The following is a 15,238-nucleotide window of genomic DNA, read 5'->3' on the forward strand; positions in this document are numbered from 1 at the left end:
CCAGTTGCCTGTTTTAGTCCAAACTTGAAGTGCTGACTCATACGTAGCTTGAGGCCCCATATTCTTTTCCCTTCAGTCCTTTCCTTTCTTTGTTCCGCATCTTCTTTTCTCATTTTTTCAGTTCTTTCCTCTCTATCTCCTTTCTGATTTGTCACTTTCACTGTCTGCTGGCACCTGACCTACCACCTAATCTTATACTCCTATCTCTAATGTATCCCCACAGTTGCCATGACTCAGAACTTTGGGGTGAGCCCTGTTCTAGGCACTGATGGGAGAACCAAAAGAAGGCTGAGCCCCCAATCTACCTGGGAGAGTCAGGGCACATTTTGTCATTCTGGAACATTTTTAAAGCCCTCTGTGCCTCTGAATATAGCAAATATGTGTGGGAGAAGGGGCAGACAGGCAGATTAACAGATGGGTAGATCCTAACATAATCCAAAAAGGATAATGTAAGGCCATTTTCAATTGGCTTAGTTTGTGAACTGATAGGGATGGCAGCAAATGGAAGAACCAGCCCAGAAATCTGGTGAAATCCAACTCAGGCCCTATAACTGCCTTTCCCCTAGAAGGCTTAATTACAAATAAAAAGACACAGGGTATTACATATATTCGATTTTATTTGCTTTTCCACATCTGGCTCAATAGTCTCTTAGACTGGTTTTTTACTTGATGGCCTCAAGTTCTGCTGTCAATCCCAGAACCATCTTGGGAAGACCACTGGACTCAGGAAGATGTTCAGTTGCTGGCAATGGCCTGAAGGAAAAACCGGTTATATCCAGTCAGCAACTTCTGCTCACCTCCTTTCTTTTTTCTTCAGGGCTCCTAGTTGAGTATGGCCCTGTACTGGGTTTATGGGGAGTTGTGGGGGTGGGAGGCAGGAAGAAGTTTTTAACTGGTCCAGGACAATTCAATGCTATAAGCACATACTCGGAACTTAGTGGCAGACCTTGAACTGGTTCTAAGTCAAGGTTCATGCCACAAGACTCCAGAATGTGTTTGGAGGCTGGAGGGTACAGGTGGGATGGTGTGAGGCTCCACCACCAGGTCAGTGTAGGTACATTCTCACCTAGCCCTCAAGCATTGTTTAAGGTGGTAAAACCTCTTGCCAAACGGTAGAGCAAATTCTCATGATGCCTTAGAAAGAACTGGTGGGGGAGAATGTTAGTGCCTATTCTCTTGCCTGGAGTGTGCAGGCCTTTCTGAAGCCATTTTCCCCTTGGCCTTGACTTGGACAGCCCTGATAGGCACCTGGTTCAGGTCTGCTGTTGCCACCACCTTACTCTATGTAAACAAGATGGTGAAGCCTACTTAGTAGGTATGTGAAGAGGAGCTCAGGATGGCAACACTATCAGGGGTAAGTTCACTAGAGGGGAAGGGAAAGGGGTAAATAACTATTTGAAGGTGATGAGGAAGATGATGGCTTCTCCTGCCCAACTTTTGCTCCCCACCCCAGTCAATGTGTGAATCTCCAGGTGACTGTATTTCATACCATCATGTGAGAGGACTCACATTATTTATCCAAGAGATGTAAGCAGAGACCCGGGTGAAGACTGTGGGCTTCTTGGAGACATTACAGCCCAGGCTGGATACAAAGCTGGTCACACCGTGGACAGCATACTGGCCATTCACCAAGCAGTGAAGGGGGCCCCCAGAATCACCCTGTGGGGAAGAGAAGCAGAGTCGTAAAACTCCAGATCTTTGGATCTTTGGGCCTTTGTTTCTGCTTACACCCTACCCACCCACATCTGTTTATAAATCTCATACTGTATAAAAGCTCCAGTTGAAATCCCTACTTCCTTCGCATCCCCACTTTCTAAACAATTATAGTACTTCTTCCTTTCTTCTGCAGCCCATATGTCATGTTCTGCCTTGTGTTTTGGTTTCATAATTTGTTTCTAACTCCCACGCTTATCTGTGAGCTTCTTGAGACAGGAACTACATCTTGCTGATATTTTCCACTCTACAATGCTAGCCTAGAACTTTGAATGTCTTAAGTTCAATAGCTATTACTGAATTAAATTGAACCTACGGTGGGGGAAATAGGGTGTTCTAATGATTTATCTACCCCCAGCATTCAGGCCAATGGGTCTAATTAGACAGCATTTAGATAACAGGGTAGGTAGTCAAAACATGTTAAACTAAACTGAGGTAAAGAGAAGAGAAAGTGATGTATTGGATAGTGGTTACGTGCTTGGGCTCAGAATCAGAAGAATCTGAGTTTACAGGTTATGACCTTGATACTCTTTTCCTTACTCAGTTCCCAGATGTCAGTTCTGTGATTCCAGACATAAAATTGGAAGCTATTTCATTGAAGAATCTGACCAGCACAAGAGGGAAGACTTTGAGGTACATCATTAGAAGTCCTCCAATGAAACGGCCTAGCCAGATCACCTGACAAAGCAGTTCCCTATAGATGAACCCCACCTATGGCTCAGAGGTACCTATCAGCTTGCCACTGTCCTACTCTGAAATAAGAGCAGATGGTCAGGGATGACCAAACATCTGAAGAAGTGTTAGTTGCTCAGTCATGTCTGACTCTTTGCGACCCCATGGACTGTAGCCCTCCAGGCTCCTCTGTTCATGAGATTCTTCAGGCAAGAATACTAGAGTGGGTTGCCATTTCCTTTTCCAGGGGATCTTCCCGACCCAGGCATTGAACCCGGGTCTCCTGCATTGCAGGCAGGCTCTTTACCATCTGAGTCACCAGGGAAGAAAGCCTCAATATAAAAATAAAGATCCTGAGTGAAGTAAGTCAGACACAGAAAGATGAATATCATATGATATCACTTATATGTGGAATCTAAAACAGAAGTAGAATCACAGATGTAGAAAACAAACTTATGATTATTAGGGGAGAGAGAAATGGGCGGGGAGGGAAAAATAGGAAGATTGGGATTGATATGTATACAGTACTATATGTAAAATAGGTAATTAATAAGAACCTACTGTACAGCACAGGGAACTTCTACTCAATATTCTGTAATGGCCCATGTGGGAAAAGAATGAAAAAAAAAGTGAATATATGTATAACTGATTCTACTTTGTGTATACCTAAAACTCACACAACATTGTATATTACTTATACTCCAATAAAATTTTTTTTAATTTAAAAAATAAAGATCAAAATAAAGAGAAAGAAATAAAAAATGAAGACAACCAAGATTATGCAGGGAGAAGACTATAAACAATAAAACTATATAAGTATTATATCCATGATATAAGAAGAGCAAGCTATTAGAGCATTCAGAAAACAAAAAGCCTTTGGAAACATGAATATGATAGTAGAAATGAAATATTAGGCTAGGAGATAAAGTAGACAAACTATGTAGAGAGAAAATAAGAAAATAGGAGAACCAGTTTAGGAGGTGGATTGTGAGTAACAGGAATTCTAGAAACAAAAAAATGAAAACAGAGGGGAGGAAATCATCAATAAATAAACATTTTCAGAACCAAAGGTCCGGAGTTTCCAGGATGAAAAAACTCACTAACTATCCCTCAAAATGAATGCAAATAGACCCATACCAAGATACAGAACACTAGGTCAAGAGAAGATAAAATAAGTCAGTTATAAATTAGTGGAGAGTTTAAGGCTGAACTGGTGATGAGTTGAGTATGTTGTTGGTTGTTGTTTGGTCAATAAGTCTCATCCAACTCTTTGTGACCCCATGGACTGCAGCACTCCAGACTTCCCTGTCCTTCACTATCTCCCAAAGTTTGCTCAAACTCATGTCAATTGAGTTAGTGATGCCATCCAACCATCTCCTCCTCTGTCGTCTCCTTCTCCTTCTGCCCTCAGTCTTTCCCAGCATCAGGGTCTTTTCCATTGAGTCAGCTCTTCTCATCAGGTGGCCAAAGTATAGGAGTTTCAGCTTCAGCATCAGTCCTTCCAATGAATATTCAGGGTTGGTTTCCTTTAGGACTGACTGGTTTGATCTCTTTGCTGTCCAAGGGACTCTCAAGTCTTCTCCAGCACCACAATTCAAAAGCATCATTTCTTCGGTGCTCAGCCTTCTTTATTGTCCAATTTTCACATCTGTGTGACTATGGCAAAAGCCACAGCTTTGACTATATGGACCTTTGTCAGCAAAGTAATGCCTCTGCTTTTTAATATGCCATCTAGGTTTGTCAGAGCTTTTCTTCCAAGGAGCAAGCGTCTTTTGATTTCATGGCTGCAGTCACTGTCTGCAGTGATTTTTAAGCACAAGAAAATAAAATCTGCCAGTTTCCATTTTTTCCCCATCTATTTGCCATGAGTATATATTATGCAAATTTTAAAAGACAATTATTAACTCTAGGGAAAACAAAATTATTCAGGGAATAGCATTTTACATAATTATAATAAATACTAAATGTTAATTTAACAGAAATTATTTAAGGAGCTTGGGGTGGGGATCAGAAAAATTCATGCTTGAAGGGCAAGTATAAATGTGTAAAGGAAGAGAAGTTCCATATCTTGCATAATGCCTGAAGTGAAAAATTAAGTAGCAATATAAGTATATGCTTTTAGAGAGCTGGAGGTAGACATAAAAGAAATCAACTCAAGAGTTAAAAGTAGTCCCCTCTAGGGAGGGAGAACTTGTAGAAGAAACACATGACTGTTCTTTCCCACTATCAAGCCTCAGAGTTTTATTTGCCACCTTAAACAAGGTAATCATTCAATGAAAAAAAAAAAGAAGAACTAGGGAAAGAGACCAAAAGTTCAAATTGGGGCTAATTTTTTTTTTTTAAGGAAGTAGCTGTACCCCACCCTCACTATGTTTGGGAAAAGAAGATGGTTATTCTTTTTATGAAAAGAAAGATGTATATTCCTTTAGGTTATTGTACTCAATACAAAACAGTTTAAATATCTTCCACCTAAATTCTAATAGGGATTTGAGAGTATTTCTAAACTAGAGGAATGGAAGGTAATTGAATTGTGTACCGTATTACTGTCTTATGCTAATTGACCTGAAAAAAAACAAAAGCTCTGTAGTGAAGGAGGGTATGGCTGAGGATTTTAGGGCAGAAGGAAGAGCTGGGAGAGAGCTCAGTGGGAGTGGGTGGATTGAGGTGAGAGGTGTTTAGTGAATCCCCTCTGAGGAGATTGGCTGGGGACACAGAAATCTGAAAGCCCCAAAACCAAGACACAATATTTGGGAAGTTCCAGTGGGAAAAGACTGTGGAGACACAACGGCCTCAGAGACTGATTTGCAGTGTCGGCCAGAAGGAAAGTACTCTAGTTTTTCAGAGTTCAAGACTTTGAGAGCGAACAGGGGAAAGTGAATTAAACTCAGAAAGGTTAAACCTTAAGAGGTTATTGGTGAAGCTGGCTGGTGAGGAACTGGAAGAATTTGACTTATGTGTTTGTCTTCATTTATTTATTTATTCATTTGGCTGCACTGGGTCTTAGTTGTGACATGTGGAATCTAGTTCTCTGACCAAGGATTGAACCCAGAGCCCCCTGTATTCAGAGCGCTGAGCCTTAGCCACTAAACCACCAGGGAAATCCCACATCTTTTTTTTGCCCTAACTTGCAGGTAGGGTTCCCAGGATACAGGACTTTTAGATGTGGACACAAAAAATGTTGCCTGCTGTGTCAGTAAATGAAGTGTTGCCTGCTATTCTGGGAAACAATGAATGTTGCCCACTATCAAACCACCTGCCCCTGCAGCTGCTCTCCACATCCTGAAGGGATTTCAAGATGGAGAAAAATGATACTGACCCTAGATAGTTACAATGAATATCAAAGGGCTGGTTTCTGTGAGCCCAGACTCTTGCATCTTCCCAAACAGAGAAAAGCACTGAAACCATTCACTTGAGATATCTGTTTCTTGTTATTAGCAGTAATCTTTGATGGCTAACTGTTGTTTTTTTTTTGTTTTTTTTTTTTTTGTTTTTCCCCAGCAAAAATTCTAACATCCCCTGGCTCCTTCCTTACCTCTTTGAAACTGTTCCTCTGAGCTGTCTGAAAGGGTGTCTTCCAGGCTATAGTCCTCAGTAAGTTCATCGACCAAAACAAAACTCTTAACTTGTAAGTTGTGTGGTTTCGGGCTTTTTTTCAGCTGACCTTGGGGAAGTCCTGGGAAAACTGGGATGAGTTGGTCACCTTCCTTTCATAGTACTAAGTGCTCACCAAAAAAACCTTTAATTTTTGATTCTACTATTTCAGCCAGCCTACCAGTCTCCTTCTGGCTTCTCTTCCTCCTCCACCTAGCTTAGAGCTTGCATTTGATCTGCAATACTGTCTTTATGTTTCAATAATGCATGAAAACCCAGCCCTGAACTAATCCATTCTCTACAACTAGATCCTTGAATGGAGTAAATAATTTACCCATATGATTATTGCATGGTCTCTAACCTCAGCCTGTCAGCAACATCATGGAGGCCAGTTTTTCTCCATTCATCTTAATCCAAATCCATCCAACCCTTTTACCCCTTCATTTTTCTGCATTTGACTCCTAGTTCATGAGTAAATAGAAGCAATTACAGAACACCCACCAAATTTCTGCTACTCAGCCTGCACATTCTTTCATATCCACGCATGTTTCTGTGTCCCTCTTCTATTCAAAGCCAGCTCCACCTGTGTTCTTGGTTCATTTCTTCCTTCCCCTCTGGGATCTTGCTGTGCTGTGCTGTGCTTATTCGCTCAGTCGTGTCCAACTCTTTGCAACTCCATGGACTGTAGCCTGCCAGGCTCCTCTGTCCATGGGGATTCTCTAGACACGAATACTAGAGTGGGTTGCCATGCCCTCCTCCAGGGTATCTTCCCAACCCAGGGATCGAATCCATGTCTCCTGCATTGTAGGCAGATTCTTTATCAGCTGAGCTACCCCTAGGGGAGCCCCTGGGGTCTTGCATCATCCATTTATTCGCTCTCTCTGACACTACAGGATCCTTTCCTCTCTGCCCAGAAATAACACTCAATTTTCTTTGATCTTAAAAGATGCACCCGCTCCATGACTTTCATCCTCCTGAAAGCCACCAGACTTTTAAATTCCTCTTTCATCCAAGATTCTTGAAAGAGTATCCTATGTTTCTTGCTATTTCTTAGTGCCTCTTCATGCCTTACCTTTCAATCAAGCTTCCGTCCTCATCACTCCACTGAAACTGTTCTGGCCGTAGTTACCAGTGATCTGTCAACTGCCGAAGAAGCTACTTTCAGTTATGCTCTGTGGCTCCTGGCTTCACTGTAGGCTATGTGATGACCTGTCAGTATTTCCTGAGAGTTTGTAAACCCTTTATTACTATGGTTTTCTCTTACTTGTTAGATCCTTATGGATCCTTTGTCCTCCACCTAGCCCTGAAGCACTCAAATATTCCTGTTATCACAGTTCTTCCCCAACTCACTGTTTTATTTTGTTTTTTTCCTCCTTCTACCACTTTTCCCTGAGGGAAATGGGGAGTAGAGGGTGGGAGAGTTTGAGGAATCTCATTTCCTGTTGAGTTTATCTCTAGCCCAGTTTTCTCTTCCAGGCTCTACTTTCTTTATATCTGGTTTCTTACCAGTTAAACCATAGCTGAATGTCCTACTGAGATCTCAGACTCAATTTGTCCAGAACCATATTCATCACTTTCCCTCCCAAATCCTAGAAATCTTGTCTCATTGGACGCTGCAAACCCCTCCCCCAAATCACTTAACTGAGATGCCTGGAAGTCACTCCTGCTCCTCCACCTCCCTCCTTTCCACTGCGCTAACTCCGACCCTCAGATTTCTTGCCTAGATAATTGAAACAGTCTCCTAAGCAGTCTCCCTGCTAATTTTGCCCTCTTCAAATACATGCTTACCTTGTCATCAGAGAGTGCTTTTAAAAGGCAAATCTGCTCACGCTGTTCTCCTGTTTAAAACTCTTGAAGGGTTTCCCAGTGCCTAAGATAAAGTGCATGTCCCAAGTATGCTATTTGAATGAAGGCCCAAGTCCTGTGGACTTCCCTGGTGGCTCAGACGTTAAAGCGTCTGTCTACAGTGCAGGAGACCCGGGTTCAGTCCCTGGGGTTGGGAAGATCCCCTGGAGAAGGAAATGGCAATCCACTCCAGTACTATTGCCTGGAAAATCCCATGGACAGAGGAGCCTGGTAGGCTACAGTCCATGGGGTCGCAGAGTTGGACACAACTGAGCGACTTCACTTTCACTTTCTTTCACTTTCCAAGTCCTGTGGCTCCTACCTGTCTCTAGTGTCATCTCCTGACATTCCCTAGAATGGTAATAGTTTAAGTTGTAGCCCAGAGGTCAGCACATTTTTTTTTGTAAAGAGCCAAAAAGTAAGTATCTCAGGCTTTGCAGGTCCTACAGTCTCTCTCCCAACTGTTCAACCCCATGAATGCAGCCATAAACAATGTCATGAACAAGTATAACTGCATTCCAAGGAAACCTTCTTTTTAAAACAAACATTGAAATTTTATATTTTTCATGTGTCATAACATATTCTTCCTTTTTAAATTTTTTCCCAACCATTAAAAAAATATATAAAAAACATTCTTAGCTTACGGGCCACACAAAAAACAGAGGCAGCAAGTTGGGTGCTGGAGGCTGTGAGCCCTGACCGCTGCTCTAGCTGTAGGGAATGCCTTATAATTCTCTCTGTGTTCTAGATTCTTAGCCTATGTCTCTCTTCATGTTCTCTCTCTCTGAATATTTTTTCCTCTTTTTTTTCTTGCCTGGCTTTCTGTTTAACCTTCATGACTCACTACGAACTCTAGCTTCTCAGGGAGGGCAAGTCTTTTCTGACACCAACAGGTAGAGAGGGGAGTATCTGGTTTTTGGATTCCTGTATCACCTTTAGGCATGTCTTTATTATAACACTTAGCCACATTGTAGACGTTCTGTCCTATGTCTCTCCATTCCTCCACTAGACTGTGTTTATATTCATCTTTGTATCTTTAGTATTTTTGATACAAAGATGAATCAAACACAGTGCCTAGCATTTAGCAGATAATCAAGAACTTTTATTGGACTGCAGTACCAAATCTGTAAGATGGTGTATTGCTGATTGATCTTGTGTAACTAGAAGATGATTCATACATATATATAATTTTATAATAGTTTATATATATTCTATTATAAAGCTATTTAGTGTACTTTCCCCTACCGTATTCACCTGTATATATATTGCTATCAATACTACTGGGTCAAAAGGGTGGTGGTAGAGGAGCTATAAGAAAAATTAGGGGACTTCCCTGGTGGTCCAATGGCTAAGACTCTGTGCTCCCAATATAGGGGGCCTGGGTTTGATCCCTGCTCAGGGAACTAGATCCCACATACTGCAACTGGGAGTTCACATGCCACAACTAAAGAGCCCAGACAGAAGATCTCACGTGTTACAACTAAGACCTGGCTCAGTCAAATAAATAAACAGAATATTAAAAAAAAAGAAAGAAAGAAAAATTGGGGTTGATGGGAGGGAAGCAACCTTATATACAGTCACAACCACCAATCCAGGCCTAGCCATTCTGCAGCCATTAAAAATCTAAGGCACAAATAACTTCTAAAGAACACTCACATATACCAACACAAATGTTAGGCCACATGCAAACTTTTGAGGTGGGGGCATCAGGCAGGCAAGATGAATTTTAAGGTTCCTTTCAACTTTGAGATTCCTGGAATACAGACTTACCAGCACAGAATAATTCTCATCCAGACACTAGACTGGAAAGTTGAGTCTCTGTATATGGGTGGGAGTAGGTGTGGAATAGGAGGTGGGGAAAAGGTAGGGGGTGAGAGGCAGAGAAGAGAGGGAGCTGGGGTGAGACTTCTGACACTCTGAACCTGTGTTCACCTGGCATCCAGCACGAACTCCGTCTCCTCCAGCGCACACCATGGTGGTCTTCACGGTGGAGCCCCAGTAGGAGGAGCTGGAGCAGGTGGCGTAGTCCACGGAGGGCAGGTAAGCCTGCTGCAGGGTCTGGGCCAGCTGCCCATTGGCTGAACAGCACACACAACTTTAGAGGTCAGCCCCAGATGCTGTGCAGGGAAAACCTTCCACACCTGGCCAAACTTTCCCAAGCTCTCATGAAAGCTGAAGTCAGGGTAAGCTCCTTTTCTCTGCCATGTCATAGACTGTCCTCTTGTTTCTCTTTAGGTGAAAGGTACAGGTGCCTTCCTTGACTAGTAGTCCCAGATTCCAAACCACTAACTCATGAATACTTTAGTTAAGTAACTAGAATGGTCTTATTGTTAATAACTCATCTATCTGTCCTGCTTCCTTACACCATAAACCCCATGGAGTAGAACTGGAACTGTGCAGCCTTCTTTCCATTTCTTAAGAGCTTAGTGCAGTTTTCCTTTATCTGATTTTTTTTTTTTCTTTTTGGATCCTTACAACAACACTTCCATGTTATATACAGATCAGAAAATTGAACCACAATGACATTAAGTGAACCGAGAGCAAAGCTGGCTTAGAAGCATGTCTGTCTCAGCCCCAGGTTTTCCCAGTAGACTGTTGCTCACAGCAAGACCTCACCTCTCCTGCAGAGCTCAGATCCTGCCCGGTGGCTCTCAGCCTTCTGCACCAGGCCGGCTGTCTCTACCCTTGTTAACCATCTCTGCTCATAGCCCCTCCCACCTTTCCGTGTCATCCAGTGACTTTCCCTTCCAGTAATCCTCCCATGATTGACCAGAAGAGGGCTGAGGCCTCCCCTGCCTTGACTTCTTTGGACCTGCAACCACCCGTGGCTCTTTCACTCCAACCCACAGCCCGGTGATTTGACTATGGAGGTAGCATGATGCTGTAGTGACCACCAAAGTGGGAGCCAAGATACCTGCGTTCTGGCCCCAGCTAACCAGGTACTAACTAGTCACTAACTAGTCATGTGATCTTGAACAAAGTCTTTACTTTCTTTGGGCCTCAGTTTCCTCATATATAAAATGAGAGGCTAGTAAAAAATACTCTCTGAGATAAGGCCTTATTTTTTTTGTTGCTAAGAGTCTGTGAATCTCTGAATTGACTGTTGAATGGCTTGTTCTTAGGTTGATTTCATGCACCAGTTATTTTATCTCTGGTGGTTCCTCTGGTTCCTGGCCTCCGGCTCTGAACACTTAGGACCACAAAACTAGGGCTGCAGAAGCTCAGCTACCTAATCAGTATCCATGTCGGGGATGGATGGTGCCAGTGCAGGCGACTTACTCTTAGTCCTGCCCCAGCCTGTGATGTAGCAGGGCGTGTTGTTAGCCAGGATGGTTCCCGACTGTGGCAGAACACCCAGCTGGACATAGCTGTTGAGGGTAGCTTTCTGGGCCAGGCGCAGCACGGCGATGTCGTAACTGCGGGTGGAAAGGAGACTGCTTGCTCGCGGGACCGGAACTTCCTTCAGCTCAGCATAGGGACAAGCCCTCCCTAAGCCTTGTACCCCACAGGATCGGAAACCAGTGACTTCAAAGGAGGGGACTCGCCAAGCTTCAAACTTGAGGAATTGCGCATTTGGAGTCTAGGATATTCTGTGTGTAACAGCAGCCCCTGCTGGTGAGGTCTTGGCATGGTCGCTAGTTCTTATTTGCAGCCCTGGGGAGTGAAGCTTAGAAAAGAGTGAAGGGCTGTGATCTTGGTAGTGGAGAAGAGTTCTCAAATGAGAAAGACATAAAATGCTTTGCAGATATACCCCAGTTACTGGAGCCCATCCCCACTCCCACACTCTATAGACTGGCCACCCTTTTAACTACTTCCTTTCCAAAAGTTTACAGCTTAGTCTTGCAGAAGTTTTCTTACTGTAAGATTCATTTTTAGGAAGTCCGTTTTTTGCTAATGGTGGTGGTATAGTGGCTAAGTCGTGTCTGACTCTCACGACCCCATGGACTGTAGCTTGCCAGGCTCCTCTGTCCATGGGATTCTCCAGGCAAGAATACTGGAGTGGGTTGCCATTTCCTCCTCCAGGGGATCTTCGTGACCTGGGATGGAACCCAGGTTTCCTGCATTGCAGGCAGATTTTTTACCAACTGAGCTACAAGGAAAGCCCTTTGCTAATGGAGTCTGTGCCATAAAATGAATAATAAATAACAATAGAAACAGGAACATTAAACTCTGCAGAGAAGGAGCTTCAGGGGATCCAATAATGCAGACCAGCCCAGATCAAACAAATCCCAAAGACCTTCAAATGTTCTCAAGCCCTAGTGTGTGCTCAGTCATGTCCAACTCTTTGCAACCCCATGGACTGTAGCTCATCAGGCTCCTCTGTCCATGGGATTTTCCAGGCAAGAATACTGGAGTGGGTTGCCATTTCCTCTTCCAGGGGATTTTGCTGACCCAGGGATCGAACCCACATCTCCTGTGTCTCCTGTATTGCAGGCAGATTCTCTACCACTTGAGACATTGGGAAAGCCCGCCAACATCTTAATTCTCAAAGTCCTCTTGGATGAATGTGAAAAAAGCCCAGATCCTGTGGCTGGGCAGCCAGCCCTCCACCTCCCAGCCCTGGGCCAGTGCCACCTTGCCCTACCCTGCAGCCACGTTGTTGCTGTTCCAGGACGGATGCACCACGATCTTCTGCACGCTGATGTACTGCTCGGTGCCATCGTTCTGGCTCAGGTTGTGGTCTCCCAGCACCACACGGAAGGTCATTTGCCTGAAGGGAGAGAGGGAACCCCTGAGTGAGCCTTTTCTTTCTCCTCTCAGAGAAAAGTTGGTAAGGCATCTTCCATCTCATTTTTAGGACAGGAACTCATCTTTTCTGGCCCAGGCAGAAGGAATATGGAAGACCCTGGGAGGTGAAGAAATAACCAGCCCTCTCATCCCCAAGTTGCTAACTTGTGGAAGTGACAAAAAATACCATCAGCTTCATTTCCCCAATATACTAAGTTAAACATCAGAGGCTGAATATCTCATAACTTGGGAGAAGTTTGGTGGGCATAAATGAAAGAATGTCTCTCAGACCACAGAGGGATGTTGAGAGGTATATAAGCTTCTAGACCAAGAGTTCTTAAAACATGGTCCCTGGACCAGCAGCACCAGAACCTGGAAACTTGCTAGAAATGCCGATTATCAGGACTCAGCCTGGAGTTCTCTATCAGAAACTCTATTGGGTGGGGCCCAGCAATCTGTGCCTTGTAGGTGATTCTGATATATGCTCAAATTTAAGAACCATTGCTCAAGATAAATATGAAAAAACGGTTACCGATCAGGCATTGACTAGGTACTTAAATATTTATCTACTTAATCCTCACAATAATTCTACAAAGTAGGTATTATTACCCCGTTTTAGAGATAAGAGAGTAAGAGCTTAGGGAGCTAAGTAAGCCATTCAAGTTCACTTAGCTAGAAGAAGGTGGGACTGGATTTGAACGTGAACTTGTCTGATGCCAGGCTTTGAAAAGTGCATAGTTTGTAGTTTTCATCTCACTAGCTCCCTGCAGTCCCCCAAACACCTTCTTAAGTCCTGTCCTGAGTGCTCCAGGATGCATGTGGCTCTAGAAGGAGCAGACTCTCGCCCTCCCAGGGCTCAGGAAAGCGGGTTCGCCTTTCGCACCTATCCACACAGTGAGCCGCTGTCATCACCCAGTTCTGTTTGATGAGGGTGCCTCCACAGGTGTGATACCACGAACTTCCAGACTGGTACTGGAGGGAAATCTAGATGGGGACAGAAGAAAAGACGGATAGGTTGGCGTCTTTTAAAAAAACTTCGTCCCAAACCAAGATCTCCTTAAATTCCTGCCGTCCCTCAAAATATCCGCCAACTATCTGCGCTACACATACAGTGCATTTGGCATCGTTACACTAGGTTGTTGCAAAGGGCCAAGAACCCAGGTCCTTCTACCTCCATTGCCTCTTGGGAAGGAAATGTAGCCATGGAATTGCTCTATCACCTAATTCACAAGCCGAGGTCCCCAGAACTCCCCTCCATTGTTTTCAAGATACACCCTGGCCCTTCATTCAGCAGATACTTAGAAATGCCACTGGAACATTCGTTTTAATCAGTTCACGCCCCCTCCTTCGGTGGCTCTTATCACACATTAACTCTACTCCTGAAAATGGAGGCTCAAACTTTTGTAAATTGGGTTTAATTCAGAATTAATTGCAGTGATTCCTCTCAAAGTATGGCTATTCACCAATTTGCCAGTTTTACACAATTAGAATTGCTTAAATCAAAGCCTAGCCCTATTTTGAAAGTGGAAACTCTTTAAATAGCCACATGAACAAGGTGCTTTATTTGGGGGCAGGGTGTGTTCAAATGTGACACACACTGCATGGAGAGGGCTGTGTGTGTGTGTGTGTGAAAGTGTGTTGCATCTATGTGAGTCTGGCATACAGTCTTGCTAGTGTGGTCCAAGTGGTATCTCTGGGAGTGTACATGAGGTTTGTGTTTGTGTGTGTGCCTGGGAAAGTGAGTGTGGTTAATGTTTTTGCATTTAGAGAAAAACTCCTTTTGCATTTAGAAAAAAACTCCTAAGCTTGTTCCCATTCATCTTCAACATCTAGAATCCAAGCAGCTGGAGAACTTCCTGTAGATAAGGATATGCACACATATACATAACAGTGTATATCAGGGCACAAACAACTCTTATTTCCTTGGCAGTCTGGGGCTGTGAAGGAACACCCACCTGAGAGGGCCAAGAATTCTTCGAGACCGCAGTCCCTCCAACTACCCGGGCGTTGGTTTCTGGAAAGTCCTGGGTGCTGTGTCCTTTGTGGAGCAGAAGAAAAGTGAGTGATGACTAAGCGTGGGGTCAGCTCAGGGTGGGAGGGCGGGTGGCAGTTGTGCTTTGTCTGCAAACTCACAGTTCCTCCCTAGCAAATGAGGGGCCCAGCTGTGAGTTCTCTGGGTCCCTTTTGAAAGCAGGGAAGTCCAAGTGCCTTCTGCTTTCCCTACGTGTCCCCAGAACTCTGGCCCATTTCACACAGCCGCCAGGACCCAGTGGTCTCAGCCTCGCTCAGGGTCTCTACCCCTCGCCTCGCCCCCACCTGCCCGCACACAGAGCTTTAGCTGGATTCCCCAGGGGGCGGGGACAGCAGTACACATGCCATGAGGCACCTGCTGAGGATGTCTTCCTGTCATCAGGGATGATGGGGAAGCCTGGGGCCTGGAAGAGGCTCCTCTCTGCTTCAGGAACCTATCAGCCAGGGGTTCCTGACATTTTCTATCACGAGCTCCAGGAGAGTAAAGTTTTTGCTAGACACACAGGCAGAGTCTCCTGCCTGCCCCAGGATAAGACCTGGGCTTAGTGAAAGCTTTCAGACCCTCCTGCTCTATCTCCCTCCCTACAGATCTCCGGCCAGATGACCCACTTACCATAAAGGACGAGAGAGGCGAACACCAACAAGCGCAGCATGTTGC

General features: G+C 44.3%; 1 protein-coding gene across 1 annotated transcript; it reads right to left on the bottom strand.

The window, feature by feature from the left end:
• Nucleotides 1-608: 608 nt before the first annotated feature.
• Nucleotides 609-15,233, bottom strand: CELA1 (chymotrypsin like elastase 1). The gene is made up of 8 exons (XM_055583729.1): nucleotides 15,194-15,233; nucleotides 14,505-14,587; nucleotides 13,433-13,533; nucleotides 12,407-12,532; nucleotides 11,101-11,237; nucleotides 9,754-9,899; nucleotides 1,510-1,659; nucleotides 609-753 (listed from the first exon to the last, which is right to left on the bottom strand). The coding sequence occupies exons 1-8, from the start codon at nucleotides 15,231-15,233 to the stop codon at nucleotides 736-738; spliced, it is 801 nt and encodes a 266-aa protein (XP_055439704.1). The 3' UTR covers nucleotides 609-735.
• Between the last annotated feature and the right edge of the window lie 5 nt (nucleotides 15,234-15,238).

The sequence above is a fragment of the Bubalus kerabau genome, chromosome 1, assembly GCF_029407905.1.
Source record: "Bubalus kerabau isolate K-KA32 ecotype Philippines breed swamp buffalo chromosome 1, PCC_UOA_SB_1v2, whole genome shotgun sequence".
NCBI classification, from domain to species: Eukaryota; Metazoa; Chordata; class Mammalia; order Artiodactyla; family Bovidae; genus Bubalus; species Bubalus kerabau.

Excerpts from the sequence above, each read along its gene's own strand:
- CELA1 (XM_055583729.1), bottom strand. The coding sequence starts at position 15,233 with ATGCTGCGCTTGTTGGTGTTCGCCTCTCTCGTCCTTTATG. Across the intron at positions 9,900-11,100 it reads AGGCTGGGGCAGGACTAAGA|CCAATGGGCAGCTGGCCCAG; the intron begins GTAAGTCGCCTG and ends TGTGCTGTTCAG. Across the intron at positions 1,660-9,753 it reads GAGTTCGTGCTGGATGCCAG|GGTGATTCTGGGGGCCCCCT; the intron begins GTGAACACAGGT and ends TCTTCCCCACAG.